This window comes from Scyliorhinus torazame, chromosome 25 (assembly GCF_047496885.1).
Source record: "Scyliorhinus torazame isolate Kashiwa2021f chromosome 25, sScyTor2.1, whole genome shotgun sequence".
NCBI lineage: Eukaryota > Metazoa > Chordata > Chondrichthyes > Carcharhiniformes > Scyliorhinidae > Scyliorhinus > Scyliorhinus torazame.
Window position 1 is genome coordinate 34,417,011 of NC_092731.1, and position 18,482 is coordinate 34,435,492.

Sequence of the window (18,482 nt, forward strand, 5' to 3'; positions counted from 1 at the left end):
CGCTTTAAGCTTGCCCTTCCCCCGCCTGCATGCTGGAAGAGGCCCTGTTTAACCTGCAGTTGCAGCCAAATATTTTACTGTTTCTGCCGTGTCTGGCAACCAAGAGACATACCCTTCCTGGGGGACACTATCGGGGGAATGTTGCAGCCTTCTTCCCACACCGGGAAATTGCAAACAAATGCCGTGGGGGCCCTGTAACGAGCCCAAAAGTCCGTTCCAAGCAGGAGCTCCCGAATATGCGACCTAGCTCTGCATAGCCGCACCCGGAAGTGTCTAGCTTGACATTTTAACATTAGAAATAAGCCAGAGCTTATTGACAACTGGCTGGTGTTGCATTCAACAATATATACTCACTGGCATATCAAAGCATGTGGTATCTTAAACCTGGGAAGGGAAACTAATGTTATTCTTAACCGTGTTACAAGGTAGAATTTTAAAATGTTGTACAGGCCATTTTCACATTTGCAACATGGGGGCTGTTCTCAAACCTCCAGAAAAAGCCAGGTAGTTAAAGAGGTGAGAATTAGGGGTCATCGTTTGAGGATAAAGGGTAAACCTTTTCGGACTGACATGAGGAGAAATTTCTTCACCCAGAGAGTGGTGAATCTGGAATTCTCTATCACAGAATGAAGTTGAGGGCAAAACGTTGAGGAATTTTAAGAAGGAATTTTATATAGCTCTTGAGCTAAAGGGATCAAGGGTTATGGGGGGGGGGATGGCAGGATCAGGGTATTGAACTTGATGATCAGCCATGGGGTGACACGGTAGCAGTGGTTAGCACTGCTGCCTCAACACCAGGGACAAGGGTTCGATTCCAACCTTGGCCGACTATCTGTGTGGAGTTTGCATGTGTCTGCGTGAGTTTCCTCCGAGTGCTCCGGTTTCCTCCCACAATCCAATGATATGCAGGTTAGGTGGATTGACCTTGCTAAATTGCCACTTTGTGTCCGAATGTTAGGTGGGGTTACAGGGATGGGGCGTGGGCCGAGGCTGTTTGAGGGTTGGTGCAAACTCAATGGGCCGAATTACCTCCTTCCTGCTTCTATTTTCCATGTACAGATACATGGACGATCGGAGAAGGAGGAGGCCTTTTGGCCCTTCGAGCCTGCTCCATCATTCATCACGATCATGGCTGATCATCCAACCCAATAGCCTAATCCTGCTTTCTCCCCATAGCCTTTGATCCCATTCTCCCCAAGTGCTATATCTAGCTGCCTCTTGAATATATTCAATGTTTTAGCATCAACTACTTCCTGTGGTAATGAATTCCACAGGCTCATCACTTTTTGGGTGAAGAAATGTCTCCTCATCTCTGTCCGAAACGGTTTACCCTGAATCCTCAGACTGTGATCCCTGGCTCTGGACACACCTATCATTGGTGACATCTACCCTGTCTAGTCCTGTTAGAATTTTATACGTCTCCATGAGGCCCCCTCTCATTCTTCTGAACTCCAGTGAGAACAATCCCAATCTAGTCAATCTCTCCTCATATGACAGTCCCGCCATCCCTGGAATCAGTCTGGTAAACCTTTGCTGCACTCCCTCGAGAGCAAGAACATCCTTCCTCAGAGAAGAAGATCAAACCAGCACACAATACTCCAGGTGTGGCCTCACCAAGGCCCTGTACAATTGCAGCAACACATCCCTACTTCTATGCTCTAATCCTCTCGCAATGAAGGCCATCATGCCATTAGCCTTCTTTACCACCTGCTTCACCTGCATGCTTACCTTCAGCGACTGGTGCACAAGGACACACAGTTGCACACTCCCCTCTCCCAATATACAGCCATTCAGGTAATAAGCTGCCTTCCTGTTTTTGCTTCCAAAGTGAATGACCTCACACTTATCCAAATTATACTGCATCTGCCATTGATTTGTCCACTCGCCCAACCTGTCCAGACCATGCTGTAGGATCCCAGCATCCTCGTCACCGTTCACCCTCCCACCCAACTTGGTATCATCTGCAAACTTGGAGATGTTACATTTTGTTCGCTCATCCAAATCATTAATATATATTGTGAATAGCTGAGGTCCCAGCACCGGTCCCTGTGGCTGCCAATTTGAAAAGGGCCTATTAATTTCTACTATTTCATAGAATTTACAGTGCAGAAGGAGGCCATTCGGCCCATTGAGTTTGCACCAGCTCTTAGTAAGAGCACCCTACTTAAGCACATGCTTCCACCTTATCCCAGTAACCCCCACCTAACCTTTTTGGACACTAAGGGCAGTTTATCATGGCCAATCCACCAAACCTGCACATCTTTGGACTGTGGGAGGAAACTGGAGCATCCAGAGGAAACCCACGCAGACACGTGGAGAAGCCAGGAATCGAACCTGGGATCCTGGAGCTGAGGAGCAACTGTGCTAACCACTGTGCTATCATGCTGCCCAGCTCTTTGTTTCCTCTCTGCCAACCAGTTTTCTATCCACCTCGATACACTTCCCCCAATCCCCAGCGCTTTAATTTTGCACAGTAATCTCTTATGCGGGACTTTGTCAAACTCCTTCTCAAAAGTCCAAATATACCACATCAACTGGCTCCCCCTTGTCAACTGTACTGGTTACATCTTCAAAGCATTCCAACAGATTTGTCAAGCATGATTTCCCCTTCATAGATCCATGTTGACTCTGACTGATCCCGCCACTACTTTCCAAATGTTCCTATAAAGTCCTTGATAATGGATTCAAGAATTTTTCCCACTACCGATGTTGGGCTTACTGGTCTATAATTCCCTGCTTTCTCTCTACCTCCCTATTTGAATATTGGAGTGACATGAGCTACCCTCCAATCTGCAGGGACCGCTCCAGAGTCTATAGAAAGAAGATGACCACCAATGCATCCACTGTTTCCAGAGCCGCCTCCTTGAGCACACAGGGTTGCAGATTCTCAGGCCCTGGGGATTGATCCGCCTTCAATCCCATCAGTTTCCCAGCACCATTTTTCTACTAATGTTGATCGCCCTCAATTTTTCCCCCTCACTAAACCTTTCATTCTCCAACATTTATGTCTGTTTCCATATCGCACTGATAATTTGATTGCGTAGCAAGTGAAATGAAGTGATTTACATGCTGTAAATCAGTGGCGATTGGTGTCATCTAGAGTTGGGAAAACCAGCAGGGGAGCACCATATAAAGGCAAAACTTGTATTTAAAAATAATAATAAATTTAGGGTACCCAATTCATTTTTTTTTCAATTAAGGGGGAATTTAGCGTGGCTAATCCACCTAGCCTGCACATCTTTGGATTATGGGGGCGAAACCCACACAAACACAGGGAGGGTGTGCAAACTCCACACGGACAGTGACCCAGAGTCGGGATCGGATCTGGGATCATCGGCGCCGTGAGGCAGCAAAACCTGTATTGACCTAACCCTTAAAATTCTCTTGAGAGGATGGATCCTCAATATTACACCAGGAGACTGGGGTCCCATTACTCTCCCAAATCAAAATTCAAGCAGGAATGGGAAGCCTATTTGCAAAATACAAATGGTGTCCATCAAAATGTGCACACGTGTTTAATTTGGTAGCGTTACTATATTTGCATTATAAAAGAAAATACTGGGAAAACCCAGCAGGTCTGGCAGCATCGGTGGAGAGAGAAACCTTTTGAAAAGGGAAGTCTGTTTCTCTCTCCACAGGTGATGCCAGGCCCGCTGAGCGTTTCCAGTATTTTCTGTTTTAGTTTCTGATTTCCAGCATCCGCAGTAGTTTTTATTTTACCGTATTTAGACTTTGCCATACTGAGGTACCTTGTGATTTCAATTCTACAGGGGGACAATGAGACACCTCTGAGTTGGATAGACAACAGGGCAACAACACCACACACGCTGAGAGAACGGGAATCTCGCAAGATGATGGAAAATCGTTTTAAAGTATTGGAAAGCACAGTTTTCAGTGACAAAAAGGCTCCAAAAAGTGCCATTCTCAATAAGGTTTGTTCAGATCAATTTTAAGGATTATTTTCTACTTTGCAAAGAGGAACTCTTCCACCCATGCTGTCCCTATGATAACAACTAAATATTTTGAAATTCGTATAACCACTATCTCCGAACAGCTCCTTTTTCACGAATAATTGCTTCCTCATGGACAGTGTTGGAAAGCATTGACCTCTGGCACCTTGGACCTTGGTGGTTATAATAATAATCTTTATTGTCATAAGCAGGCTTACATTAACACTGCAATGACGTCACTGTGAAAAGCCCCTAGTCTCCACATCCCGGCGTCTGTTCTGGTACACTGAGGGAAAATTCAAAATGTTCAAATTACCTAACAAGCTTTTGGGGCTTGTGGGAGGAAACCAGAGCACCCAAAGGAAAGCCATGCAGACACTGGGAGAACGTGCACTCTGCACAGACAGTGACACAAGCCGGGAATCGAACCTGGGATCCAGGTGTTGTGAAGCAACAGTGCTAACCACTGTGCTACTGTGCCACCCCCAGAACATGCTGCTGTAGGTTGGTGTAAGCGATGTATTCTTTTTATCCAAGGATCCCATTAAATGTTTGTGAAGACACTGCTTCAGTTGCCACGAGCAATTGTAAATCGTGCAAATAGTTCGTGAAAAGAAAGCTGTAACTATAACATTGTCGGGCAGTGATGGGCAACCGAGGCTAGTGAAGGGGCTGCATGAGAGGCCCTGTTTCATCTCAGTGGGCCGCAAGATTGAAATCAGGCTTGTTCACTAACTATGACCCTTGAATAAGATTTAATACATGCCAAATATTTCATAAGGATTTGTAGAAAATTCTTAATCATTAATATATTAATAGAACTGTCATCACGGCTCTCGCAGTCAATGTTGTGAGCAATCAGCACGCACCTCACTTCATGTGCCCTCGCTTTACGTGCGAATCACTTCAGTTATACAGGTGGATGGTTAGAAACCAATGGAATGCGTCAACTCTGCGTGGGGCCAACAGTCAACAAAGTGCCGCTCTCCGAACCCCTTGGGCAGCATGTGGCCCCCGGGCCCCAGGTTGCCCCACCACTGTTATCAGGGCTTTGGTGAGACTACATCTGCACGACTGCATGCAATTTACATCTCCATATTTAAGCAGTAATATACTTGCATTGGCAGCAGTACAAAGAACAAAGAAAAGTACAGCACATGAACAGCCTGTGCCGACCATGCTGCCCGTCTAAACTAAAATCTTCTGCACTTCCGGGGTCCGTATCCCTCTATTCCCATCCTATTCATGTATTTGTCAAGATGCCCCTTAAACGTCACTATCGTCCCTGCTTCCACCACCACCCGTCCGGCAGCAAATTCCAGACACCCTCTGTGTAAAAAAAACTTGCCTCGTACATCTCCTCTAAAGCTTGCCCTTCGCACCTTAAACCTATGCCCCCTAGTAATTGACCACTCTATCCTGGGGAAAAAGCCTCTAACTGTCCACTCTGTCTATGCCCCTCAATATTTTGTAGACCTCGATCAGGTCGCCCCTCAACCTCCGTCGTTCCAGTGAGAACAAACAAGTTTATTCAACCTCTCCTCATAGCTAAAAATAGTACAGCGAGGGTTCAGTAAATTGGGATGATGGGGTTGACCGATGATGATAAAGCAAGTAAATTGGGCCTGTTTTTCTGGAATTTGGAAGAATGCAAAGCAGTCTCATTGAAACCTACAAGATTTTGAAGGGGCTTGAGAAATGTTTTCTGCCGATTGGGGAATTTAGAACAGGGAGAACAGTCTCAGGATAAGTGGGGGCAGATCATTTGGACTGAGATGAGAAATTACTTTGCTTCAACGGGTTGTGAATCTTTGGAATTCTCTACCAAAGAGGGTTGTGGCTGCCCGCTCATTGAATGTATATAGCCAGATTTATGGTGTCTCAGGAAATCGAGAGGGATGGGAATTGGACAAGGAAGTGGAGTTGAAGTCCATGATCGTATTGAATGTTGGAGCCGACCCGATGGGCCAAATGGTCCAGTCCTACTCCTATTTCTTGTGTTCTAGTGTACTTGTGTCAGCACTTCTGAATTGGTTTGGTAGCCGGACAATGATCTTCGGTGTTCTCTCTGAAGCTTCCCCATGATCTATCCTTGCCCCCTCCTATTTCTTTTTTTTTTAATATGTTTTATTTAAATTTTTTTCCCAAACAACAATTTTTCCCCTCTTACAAAGCAAACGCAACAATAACAATACAGAAATTTTTAACAATACACAAGTAACAAAACCCCTTTATCTTTGACCTAAACTAAACTAAACCCCCCCCCCCCCCCTCCCCCTGGGTTGCTGCTGCTGGTCACCTGTCTTCCCTCTAACGTTCCCCTAGGTAGTCGAGAAATGGCTGCCACCGCCTGGTGAACCCTTGAGCCGATCCTCTCAGGGCAAACTTTATCTGCTCCAGTTTAATGAACCCCGCCATATCATTTACCCTGGCCTCCAGTCCGGGGGGTTTCGCCTCCTTCCACATGAGTAGGATCCTGCACCGGCTACTAGGGACGCAAAGGCCACAACGTCGGCCTCTTTCGCCTCCTGCACTCCCGGCTCTTCCGCAACTCCAAATAGAGCTAACCCCCAGCCTGGTTTGACCCGGGCCTTCACCACCCGCGAAATCACTCCCGGCACTCCCTTCCAATACCCTTCCAGTGCCGGGCACGCCCAAAACATATGTGCGTGGTTTGCCGGGCTCCCGCCACACCTCCCACATTTGTCCTCTACTCCAAAGAACCTGCTCAATCTTTCTCCCGTTATGTGTGCTCTATGTAGCACCTTAAATTGAATCAGGCTAAGCCTGGCGCATGAGGAAGAGGAATTTACCCTGCTTAGGGCATCAGCCCACATACCCTCCTCTATCTCCTCCCCTAGTTCTTCTTCCCACTTTCCTTTTAGTTCGCCCACCGACTCCTCCCCCTCTTCCCTCATCTCTCGGTAAATCTCTGCCACCTTGCCCTCTCCGACCCACACCCCTGAAAGCACCCTGTCCTGTATCCCCTGTGTCGGGAGCAACGGAAATTCCCTCACCTGTTGTCTAGTAAACGCCCTCACCTGCATATATCTCAAGAAATTTCCCCCCCCCCCTCCTATTTCTGATCTACATGCTCTCGCTCTACAACATCATCCATAAACATAATGTCACATTCCACTTGTACTGGTGATGACGTGCATCTCTACCTGCCGAGTGCCTCCATTGAATTCTGTGGTTGCTTTTTATTTGTCACACTGCTTATCTAGATGAGCAGAAAATCCCTCCAACTAAATATTTGGAAGACTACTGCTTTCAGTCCCCAGCACACTATTTCCTTACCACCAACCCCAATCGTTTACCTGGCCATTGAAGCTGAACCATCTTGCTATTCTGTTTCATCCTAAAATTCACTTCCAATCATAGGTCCATCACCTATGTCCGTCTCTAATATTGTCCATTTCCGCTGCTGTCTCAGCTCACCTGCTTGACCTTCTTCCATGCCTTTGTCACCTCCAGATTTGACTATTCCAAAGTTCTCTTGGCTGGTTCCCAGCTTCCACCCTCCATAGACTTATCAAAACTCTGTCCGTGCCTTTACAAAAGTTTGTTTATCTATCACGCTAAATTTACTGACCTACATTGGCCACCGCAATCATGCCTTCGGTTGCTTATGCCCTAAAGTCTGAAATTCCCTTCCTAAATTTCCATGACTCCCTACCTCCTTTTATGGCACTACATTAATCCTCCCTCCTTTTGGTCATCTGCCCTTGTATCTTCTAATGTGACTTGGTCACAAATTTTGTGTGATGTTGCACCGACCTACTTAAGCCCTCACTTCCACCCTACCCCCGTAACCCAATAACCCCTACTAACCTTTTTGGTCACAAAGGGCAATTTATCATGGCCAACCCACCTAACCTGCGTGTCTTTGGACTGTGGGAGGAACCGGAGCACCTGGAGGAAACCCACGCAGACACTGGGAGAATGTGCAGACTCCACACAGACTGACCTAGCGGGTTTACTGCACAAGAATTGTGCAATGTTCAACGGTATTTATTTAAATGCAAGGGAGCAAATAGACACGCAGCAGCATGATATTGTTATAATGGAAACTCGACTTAGAGGGCCAAAAATGGCAGCTTAACATCCCTGGATCTAGGATGTTGAGTCAGGATAAAGAGGGGGTTATAAAAGATGGGGGTGTCGCCTTACTGGTCAAAGAATCAGTTACAAATGTGAGGTTTGATGTGCTAAATGAATTGTCGAATGAGGCCTCATGGGTTTAGCCCAGAAATAAAAAGGAGGCAGCCATACTACTAGGAGTGCACTATAGACCTCCAAATAGTGAGAGGGACATAGAAGGGCAAGTATGTGAAATATTAGATAAACATTGCGAGAAAGTTTTGGAGGCACTGAATTCTTTGGTGGATATAATCACCAGGGACAGATGGATTGTTGAAGGGAGCCAGGAAGGAAATCGCAAATGCCCTGAAGATCATTTCCGAATCCTCACTAGACACAGGCAAGGTAACAGAGGATTGCGAACATTGCACCATTATTTAAAAAGGATGAGGGACAGGTCAAATAACTATAGGCCAGTCAGTCTGACTTTTGTGATGGGCAAATTCTGAAAGTCACTTCGAAAGGAACAGATTAATCAGGGTTAGTCAGCATGGTTTTATTGGAGGAAGATCTTGAGTCACTAATTAAGTCAAGTTTTTTTGAGGAAGTGATAGGGAGGGTAGTGCAGTGGATGTTGTCTACATGGACTTCAGTAATGCATTTGACAAGGTCTCACATGGCAAACTGGTGAGAGAAACAAAAGCCCCTCCTGGTGAGAGTTTAATACAGAATTGTCTCATTGACAGGAAACAAAGGCTCGATGGATGTTTTTGTGAATGGAAATCCGTTTCCAGTGGTGTTCCACAGGGCTGTGTTGGGGTCCTTGCTGTTTGTTGTATATATTAATTATTTCAACTTAAACTTGGGTGGCATGATTGTGAAATTTGGAGCTGTCACAAAAATTGGCCATGTAGTTGAGAGCGAAGTCCAGCTGCTGTCCCCAGAATAACTCGATGGTCTGGTTGGGTGGGTAGAAGAGGACACAAAAAATGTAATTCCGTCCGGAGAAGTGTGAGGTAAAACATTTGAGGAGGAAAAATAAAGCTCGGCAATACTTAATAAATGAGAAGATATTGAGAGGGGTAGAAGGAACGAGAGACCAGAGTGCATATCCACAGGTTCCTGAAAGTGGCAGGACAGGTGGATAGGCCTATGGAATGCTTTCCTTTATTGGACGAGGTATTAAATACTAATGCAGGGATGTAATGCTAGAACCGTATAAAGCACTGGTTATGCCACAGGTGGAGTTTTATGTACCGTTCTGGTCACCACTTACAGGGCACATGGTACTTCTAACAGTGCAGCACTCCCCAACTGCACTGAAGCACTTGCTTAGATCAAGCCTTTGCAGAGGGTGCTTGAAACTGCAACCTTCTGGCTTGGAGGTATTTGCTACCAGTGAGACACTGCTGACTGATTATGCCAGAATGTCAGCAAATTATATATTTATCACTGAATATATGGGACTATATGAACCAGGGGTTCTATGAATCTATGCTGTTAACTGACCTAAATCTGCGAGCATATGTAAGGGTACTACAATTAATCTCTTGCATCAATGGGTGAGTGGAGGGGGGAGTAGGGGAAATCATCCGAGGGACCTTGCTCCAGGAACATCTCCCCTGTACAACCACCTCCTGACCACACCACTTCTTTAACCGGAAGCATCTTGAGCAGGATTGGCAGATCAGGTGCCTTTGATGCGGCGGTGCAGACTCGATGGGCCAAAGGGCTTTTTCTGCACTGTAGTTTTCTGTGATCTGCAAATGCCAATGAATTGGGTGTGGCGAGGGGTGGGGTACGGTTGTTGATTTATGACCAGAGCTGCCCCAAATGATCTGTTTTTGAATTTTTTGCACATTTTTAATACTCCTACTTTCAGTGTCATGCAATAATTTAAATTTAAAGATTTCATGTGCTTCTTTGTGAACATTTTCTCTGGGGCAGTTTCCCCTTTTGTATTTACTGTTCATTTCTCTTCGGTTGTTACATTATTACAGTATTCGCGCCACAGGAAAACCACCTATGCTTCTGTCAGGAGGCTTGCTACATTGTGCTCTGTTGCAGGACTATTGGAATGATACCTAACTTTAGTATCTAATATTTGTCTTGGTTTTATCTTTACAGGCCATTGGTATAATCAGTGACTTGGATACGCAATCGGAAGAACTATTCCAGGAAAAGGAACTGTTGATGAGAAAGCAGAACAAATTGCTGGAGGAAATTTCACTTCTGGCGTGTAAGGCTTGCTTCTGCTTTGACTTGTCGAAAAGGATTTCAAACAGTCTCTTGGTAGTACAGAACATAAATATAAATAATCACCAGTTTAAGATGCTGATTGGTTGGCAAGTCGACTCTGGCTGAGGTGTTGCCATGGAGAAAGCAATGGGGAGCTGTAGGCTTCCCTAACTCCCGAGTAATTCAAAAAAGCTGCAAGGCTTGAATATACTCCTTTTTTGCAGAGAACGGGTCCCTGTATGTTACTCTAGCAATCATAAATAATCCACGTTACAAGATTATCTTAAATTAGTTGCCAGTGTAGCTGTTGGCGCACTCGGGAGTGCTCAGTAAGTGCTGCCCAATCACATCCAACAGCAGCCATTTTGATTTTGGAGCGTGGGCCGATTGAGTGTGGTCTGCGCTCTGCCTGTTACAAACAACCAATAGAAAATGCTGTTTGATTTTGATCAGCCAATTGCTGGCACAAGTGGCTTATGTACCTGGCATTGAAATTCTTGCAAGGTATTGCTCAATTATGTGGTAGCAGTATGTCTTTTTAGACTGAAGGCAACGTCCTGTCAGTGGAAAAGACCAAATGTATTTTCATGCTGTTACACGTGTGGCATTTTCCAATAACACAAATACACAAGGACCTGTTCGCTGCAAACAAAAGACACATTCACCTTCTTTGAATTATAGTTCCCTGTTGCTTTCTCCATGGCAACACCTCCGCCAATCAGAGTCAACTTGCAAACTAATTTGCGCCCTTGCTTCCTGGAGTATGAATTGTTCTGATTGTTTGAAATTTGGTATTCTTAGATCTGCAGGTCTCTCTTTTCAACAAAGGAATTTCAGCACTTGGTGCAAATCAATCAATAAGTCAAATCCTTATGTATTCAGTCTGTAGGGCACGTTCTTTGCCACAAGAGTAAAATATTTTGTGACTCAAGTGCTACTAGATCTCGAATGGCATTGAAGATGTTGGCCCAGATTTTGAAGTGTTTGGATGGTTGGAGACTGGATTTACCCCAGAGAATGTGCTACGAGACCCTTCGGAAGTCCCAATGCAAGAACTCTGTAGGAATTGCCCAGGAAGTTTCAGCTTCCAAGATGCAATTCCCCTACCCCACACCCCCACCGTTCAAGCAAGCTGCTCACTAATAGCTTCTCAAAGGGCAATTAGGAATGGGCAACCAATGCTGACATAGCGAGCGAAGCCCACAACCCAGAATGAATTTTTAAAAAGCCAATTGATTCTCTAATTACGTTTTACATAGGAGGCCTGTCCTTACTCAGCCTAGTTCATAGGTGACTCTAGTCCTGCATCAACTCTCAACATCGCTCTAAAGTGGCTACTCGACTACAAGAAGCTACTCCATTGGATGAAAGAATACCGCACATGCTGCAACAATTGAGGCTAGGACATCACATTTGTGACAACTTGGTGGCTTTGGTGACCTCCCACCTCCTGAGAACAGAAAGAAAACAATACAATTGGTTGTTGATCTTTTGGTCGTTTTCCCCCCCCCCCCCCCCCCCCCAATCCTGTTCACACTGAGCTACAAGCAGCCATCTCTCTAATCCTCTGCCAACAAACAAAACGCAGGCGAATCAGCTGTGTCTACTTGGCTTGGTAATAAATACACATGCTGAGAACCAAGTGGTCACCCCATGTTGTGTGTGTATATTTGAGGGCAAGTGGGTTCTTCCGGTAGCGGGCGAATAGGTCGCGCACACGGCAGCTCCCGCCGGGATCGGAGTTTCGGGTCTTTAAACGGAGCGGCAACGGTACTTTGGCAGTGATTCCCAGCGTGTCAAAGGACGCTGGAGAGGTTCCCCCCACTGCTGTATGGAGGGAACCAGGAGCGGGGCCGTTAAAAGAGCGATTGCGGGGAAGCGAGCGGAGCGGGTCCAGGAGGACACAATGGCGGCCGGTGCGGACCAAGCAGCGTGGGCCCAGTGGTCGAGAGAGCAGCAAGAGTTTCTGAGAAGCTGCTTTGCAGAGCTGAAGACTGAGATGCTGGCCCCTATGAAGGCCTCCATGGAGAAGATGGTGGAGACTCGGAAGGTGCAGGAGAAGGCGATTAAGGAGGTGGAGAGGAAGGTATCTGATAATGAGGATGAGATCCTGGGCCTGGCGGTCAGAGTGGAGACGCACGAGATGGCAGGAGAGACAGGATGACCTTGAATATAGGTCTGGGAGTCACAACCTGCGGATTCTGGCCGCCCTGAAGGTACGGAGGGGGCGGACGCAGCCCTTGGAACTGGATGGGGCGCATAGAGTCCTCGCGAGGAAGCCTAGGGTGAACGAACCACCGAGGGCGATGGTGAGAAGGTTCCACCGCTTCATAGACAGGGAGCGTGTCTTGCGTTGGGCAAAGAAGGAGCGAAGCAGTAAGTGGGAGAGCGACGGGATTCGCATTTACCAGGACTTGGGAGCTGAACTGGCTAAGAGGCATGCGGGATTCAACCGGGCTAAGGCGGTCCTCCACAGCAAAGGGGTGAAGTTCGGGCTCCTGCATCCGGCGAGGCTTTGGGTAACGTACCAGGACAGGCACCATTACTTTGATACGCCGGATGAGGTGTGGACATTTATTAAGCATGAAAAGCTGGATTCTAACTAAGTGGCAGCTGCACATGGGTGAAACGCTCTGGCGGGGATGTGTAACCGGTTGTTGACCTGATGTAAGATTGGTAGTAGAATTTAAGTTCGCTTGTCTTTTTCTGGGTTTCTTCCCTTTTTTTTTCTGTGTTTCTCTCAGGGGGCGGGGTAACGCCCGGCTTGTGTTTTTCATTGCACGGGGAAAATCTGGATGGCTCTTGCCCTCTTAACCTGTAGGGGAGGGGGGGGTTGGGAGCCCGAGGGAGGAGACAATAGTAAGTTTGGAGACAGAAGCGGGAACAACATGGGTCAGCTGACTTACGGAAGCGTAATGGGGGGAAATCCGTGCTAAGCGGGTGCTTGCCACTGGAGTTGGGGGCTTGGGGGAGCCAACTGTTGGGGATGGATGGAGAGTCGGGTTGTGGGTCCTCCGGCGGGAGGGCTGGAGCGAGCGGGGGGCGCGGGCACGTGGCTGGCCGAAAAAGGGAGGTGGTTAGTCTGCAGGGAGTGGGGGAAGTGAACCCCCTGTCCAGGCTGATCACGTGGAATGTGAGGGGTCTGAACAGGCCGGTCAAGAGGGCCCGCATGTTCTCTCATTTAAAGGGATTAAAGGCGGACGTGGCCATGCTACAGGAGACTCACTTAAAACTTGCTGACCGCACGAGGGGATGGGTGGGCCAGGTGTTCCATTCGGGGCTAGACTCAAAAGACTAGAGGGGTGGCAATTCTGGTTAGTAAACGGGTGGCATTCGAGGCAGGGAGTATTGTGGCGGACAAGGGGGGCAGGTACATAATGGTGAGTGGCAAGCTGCAGGGGGCCCGGGTCGTGTTAGTGAACATTTATGCCCCAAACTGGGATGACGTGGAATTAATGAGGCGCATGTTGGGTAAAATCCCGGACGGCGTCAAGTAACTTGATCATTGGGGTGGGGGGGGGGGGGGGGGGGGGGGGACTTTAACACCGTCCTGGATCCGGCACTTTAACACCGTCCTGGATCCGGCACTGGACCGGTCTAAGTCCAGGTCGGGAAAGGGACCAGCGGCGGCCAGGGCCCTGTGGGAGTTCATGGATCAGATGCGGGGCGTGGACCCATGGAGATTTGCACGACCAAGGGCGAAGGAGTTCTCCTTTTTCTCCCACGTCCACAAAGTCTACTCGCGGATTGACTTTTTTGTGTTGAGCAGGGTGTTAATCCCGAGGGTGGAGGGGGGTTGAGTATTCGGCCATTGCGGTCTCGGACCATGCCCCGCACTGGGTGGACTTGCGACTGGCAGCGGAGTGAGGGCAGCGCCCTCTCTGGAGACTGGATGTGGGGCTGCTAGCGGATGAAGAGGTGTGTGATTTGTTATGTTCTCGGTGTAACATAAGCGGCTTCCTTTTGGTGCACTTGACAAAGGAAGGTTCAGACGTGGAGATTACTTCAACATGTTTATTAAACTATTTACACTTCTATTACTCGGGTTCGACACTGTTGCTAATCATCATAGAATTTACAGTGCAGAAGGAGGCCATTCGGCCCATCGAGTCTGCACCGGCTCTTGGAAAGAGCACCCTACCCAGATTTCTTCTGCTATGGCACCGGTGATGGTGAGCAGAAGATCTGTCCTTTCAGCATCGGCCAGGTCTTCTCGTTCGGTTGCTACCAGGAAGATTTCAAACATTTGCCGGAATACCCGCCAGTTTTCGCGGAGATCGCCGTGGCACTGGAGCTGCTGCGGAACCCGGATCTCAAACATCTTGCCTGGGTATCGTTGCTGGTTGTCACTGTACGCTGAGGTATGGCTACATGGATTGAAACAGTTCACTCTGGTACCATGATTTGTTATGTTCTCGGTGTAACATAAGCGGCTTCCTTGTGGTGCACTTGACAAAGGAAGGTTCAGAGGTGGAGGTAACTTCAACACATTTATTAAACTATTTACACTTCTATTACTCGGGTTTGACACTATTGCTAATCCTGCTGTAGCTACCCAAACTGACTAACCAATTGCTGCAATCCAGGTGGTGGGTGTAATATTGAATCAACCCTGTGTCTCTACTCACTGACTGTCTCCACTGGAAAGAGGCAGATCATGTGTGGTGTCCTTTATATATGGGTTGGTGTAATGCCCTCCTGTGGTCGTGTCACCTCTTGTGTGTATCGTGAATGTCCATTGGTCGTGTCCTATCTTTTTAAATTTAATTTGTAAAATATCAATTTATTTCCAGTTCATCTCTCACCCATGCATCATTTAAAAAAAGGTTTTACATGACCTAAATCTACCCCTGCACACAGAATCCCACGTCTATTATGGACATTTAAAACACTCACTTTTACACATTTTTACAGAGGAAAATAATTTGGGGTTTAATCTCTCAGTTTCAAAGCTTTCAGATTGATTAACCAAATCCAGTCTGTCTCAGCTCATCCAGAGGAGGGAGTGAATCCCAGCAGCTGTTCGATTGGTTTGTGGCACCATTCATCTGCCTCCAACTCCTCCACCAAACTGGCCAGTTTCTCCATCCGGGAACACTGCTGCTCTCGTTTCACCTGCCTCAATGTATGAGCCACCTGATAGCTAAAAACTGCTTCACACAGGAACCTCTCAGTGACATCTTCCAGCAGTTCACTGGCCCCTTTGGGCGAGGTGAAGAGCACTTTGCGCGGCGGGGTCAGCTCGGACACCCCAAAGCCCCCGCCGCCGAGGAGGACGAGGACGACGCCGAGTGGCCGTGTTCTATCTAACTGATCTATTGGCTGAGTGTGTGTGTGTGATGTCTCTTGTGCTCCCTCTAGTGTCTAGCTAGCCTACATGTATTTACATTGATGCACATCACCACATTCCCCCTTTTTTATATGTTACATATTTTCTGCACACTTTGAGAAAATTGAACAAAGAACAGGTAGATAAGGTAAGGTATATACAAGTCATGGGAACAGTGATTAAACAATAAGTCCAAATCATTCGTGAGAGTCCAAAAACCATCAATCATCATGGTCAAATGTCTCTCTTGGTTATGAACGTCACCAGGTCAAATGTCTCTCTTGGTTATGAACGCCATCAACGTCCCTGTGCCACAGGAACCAAGAAGTGGTCAAATCACTTCGCTGTCTGATTTGGAGTGCCTTTCTTTATCAATGTTTGTGATGGTGCTGTCGGATGACATCTTGTAGCTGATAAGGTGTTGACGTTGAAGTGGTACCATCAACTGTATCATTCGAGGTCATGAATGTGCCATATGTTGAACTTGGATAAGACTGTACATACTGGTTCTGGCCACATGCTGTGCTGGAACGGTGATCCTGCTGAGAACCGTTGAAGCTTGTCGAATTGGAAACAGAATTGCTGCTCGCATAAATACCTGGTGATGGTGTGAAACTAGAACCTTGCATCTGATAGGATATACCGTCTGGCCAGGCTAGGGTGCAGCAAATCCTGGGCTGTAACTAAGGCGTCCAGTCTGTAGTGCAGATTGCGCTTGCGGTAGTCCTCCTTCGGTCTTGATTCCATTAGTGGTCAATCCGCAGTGCTGGCTTGTTTGAGAATATGCTGCATAGACTGCTGGCTGCTGCATGCCTGAATACTGGGTTTGTCCAGCATGAGCTGTCATTGGCTGCACTGCTGGTGTGGAAAGAATGTGTGGATATAGCTGTGGTGAATATTGTTGTATCACTCTTGGACTGTAGCCACTGCTTGTTATTACTGACCCAGTGTAATTGTTAAGTGATCCATCTCCTGTCGTTGTGGCATCTGCTGTCACCCTGAGCGTGCCATCACTGAGGTTGCGGCTCTCCCTGTCTGGAGTAAAGTCCGGCTTACGTGAATCAGAGTCGGCGTTTGGTTGCTCCCCATCTGGAGTCTGGTCTGTTTTAACTGAGTCAGTGTTGGTATGTTGATGCTCCTCGTCTGGAGTCTTAGCAGGTTCACTGGGGTCAGCTGAGATTTCTTGAAGCTGCACGGCTGGAGTCGGAACATGCAGGAATGCATTGACTTGTGGAGAGGTTCGAGCGAATGAGGGTGGAAGTATCGTGGTGTCACCGAGTCACCAGTGGTCTCACAGTGATCGTCGAGTGCCTCTGTACACACTAGCTGAGGTCTGTCACTTTGCACATCTTGCATGGGAAGTGGGATGCTGTTGTCACTCAATTCACATACCGTGGATAGATCCTCAGTAGCTGCTTGTTGTTCACTTGGGTTGGGTAAATTGTCAGTCTTCATCTGGTGGCGCAACCAATGTGGGTGGACTGTCATTGTCTTGCTGTTGTCCTTCATTTGGGCTTGGACTGTCATCGTCGCTTTGTTCTTCACTGTAGCATGATAGACCGTCATGGTCGTCCTGCTGTGCACTGGAGCGTGGTAGACTGTCATAGTCTTCTTGCTGTTTACTTGATCATGGCAGACTTGCATCGTCTGCCGCTAATTGGTCAGAGGAGGTTGCTAGACCCTCATGGCCTTGTTCCTGCAAGGACTGCGCATCGGAGTCTTGCATTGCTTCTATCGTGGAGGCTGTCCACGAGCTCGCTGCGGAGGCTTGCGACACTGGAGTCACTTCTTGTTCGTGCAAGGACTGCAGTGTGGAGTCTTGCGTGTCTTCTTTCTTAGAGTCGGGAACCCTGAGCAGTGCGTGGACCACGCTCTGTGTGGCAGCAGGCCGCTCTCTGTGGGCTTGTACCGCTCTCTGTCTCTTGGTTTCAGGCCGCAGCCTAATCCTGCACTCACGAGTCAGGATGTCATATCTGCTGGGCTGAAGATCCTCAAATCCGAAGAACTCGTTGTCGGGGTCGTCAATGTGCAACACGTCTAGTTGCGGTTCGGATTTGGTACTGGGGTAGCCTCCCAAGGTGAAAGGTTCGTCTGAGTCGTTGTCTTCCAAGACCATACCATCACTGTTTGCACCAGAGCTGGCATTGGGCTCGCGAGGTCCAGAGAAAATGTAAAGGTCGGTTTTGAAGTATTCTAGGTCGGAATCATCGGTTTGGGCGTAGGTAACTGCTTGTTGCAGGGCTCTTCGGAGGTTAATTTCATTTCCTGGTTCAATTTGAGGCATTGTGCTGTCATTCCAGGTGAAGGAAGGTTGCTTTCCGGCTTTAAAAGATTTTTTTCTGTGATTTAGGACGTTTCACCTTTAAATGGGTGTGGTCCGGGGCCTCTGACGTCATGACGCATGTGACATCATGCGTAGGAAGCGAAATCGCTGTTCCTGTACCGGGGGCCGTTTTCGCGATTGTGCATGCGCGGCGTCTCGCGCATGCGCAGACGGACCTTCCCGTTCTGTGCGCTTCTCGCGCAACTGCGCAAGTGCAGTCCCTTTAGAAAGGTGGCCGCCAATCAAAATTGATCTCTGCTCCGGGATCGCGGCCTCGTGGTGAGTACTGGCGCTTCTCTTGCCTTTTCTTGCTGGTTGGGAGTGTGTTTTCCTCTCCGTATTTGCCAAATTTGTCCAGGACTGCCTGGAAGTCGCTCCTGTTTTGCCCTTTGGAGAACTTGAATATTTTGATTTCTTCTGCTCTGGCACCGGCGATGGTGAGCAGAAGATCTGTCAGATCTGTCTTTTCCGCATCGGCCAGGTCTTCTAGTTCGATTGCTGCCAGGAAGATTTCAAACATTTGCCGGAATACCCGCCAGTTTTCGCGGAGATCGCCGTG

The 18,482-nt window shown here is 47.7% G+C and overlaps 1 protein-coding gene and 1 pseudogene across 2 annotated transcripts in view; one reads left to right on the plus strand and one right to left on the minus strand.

Moving 5' to 3' along the window:
• LOC140402476 (uncharacterized) overlaps window positions 1-18,482 on the plus strand; it is a 146,506-nt gene that overhangs the window by 73,450 nt on the left and 54,574 nt on the right. For both annotated transcript variants that reach the window (XM_072490291.1, XM_072490292.1), the window contains exons 18-19: window positions 3,771-3,932; window positions 10,161-10,272. In XM_072490291.1, the coding sequence (XP_072346392.1) occupies window positions 3,771-3,932; window positions 10,161-10,272 (274 nt within the window). The remainder of the gene's footprint in view (window positions 1-3,770; window positions 3,933-10,160; window positions 10,273-18,482) is intronic.
• LOC140402225 (anaphase-promoting complex subunit 16 pseudogene) lies at window positions 15,252-17,745 on the minus strand (annotated as a pseudogene).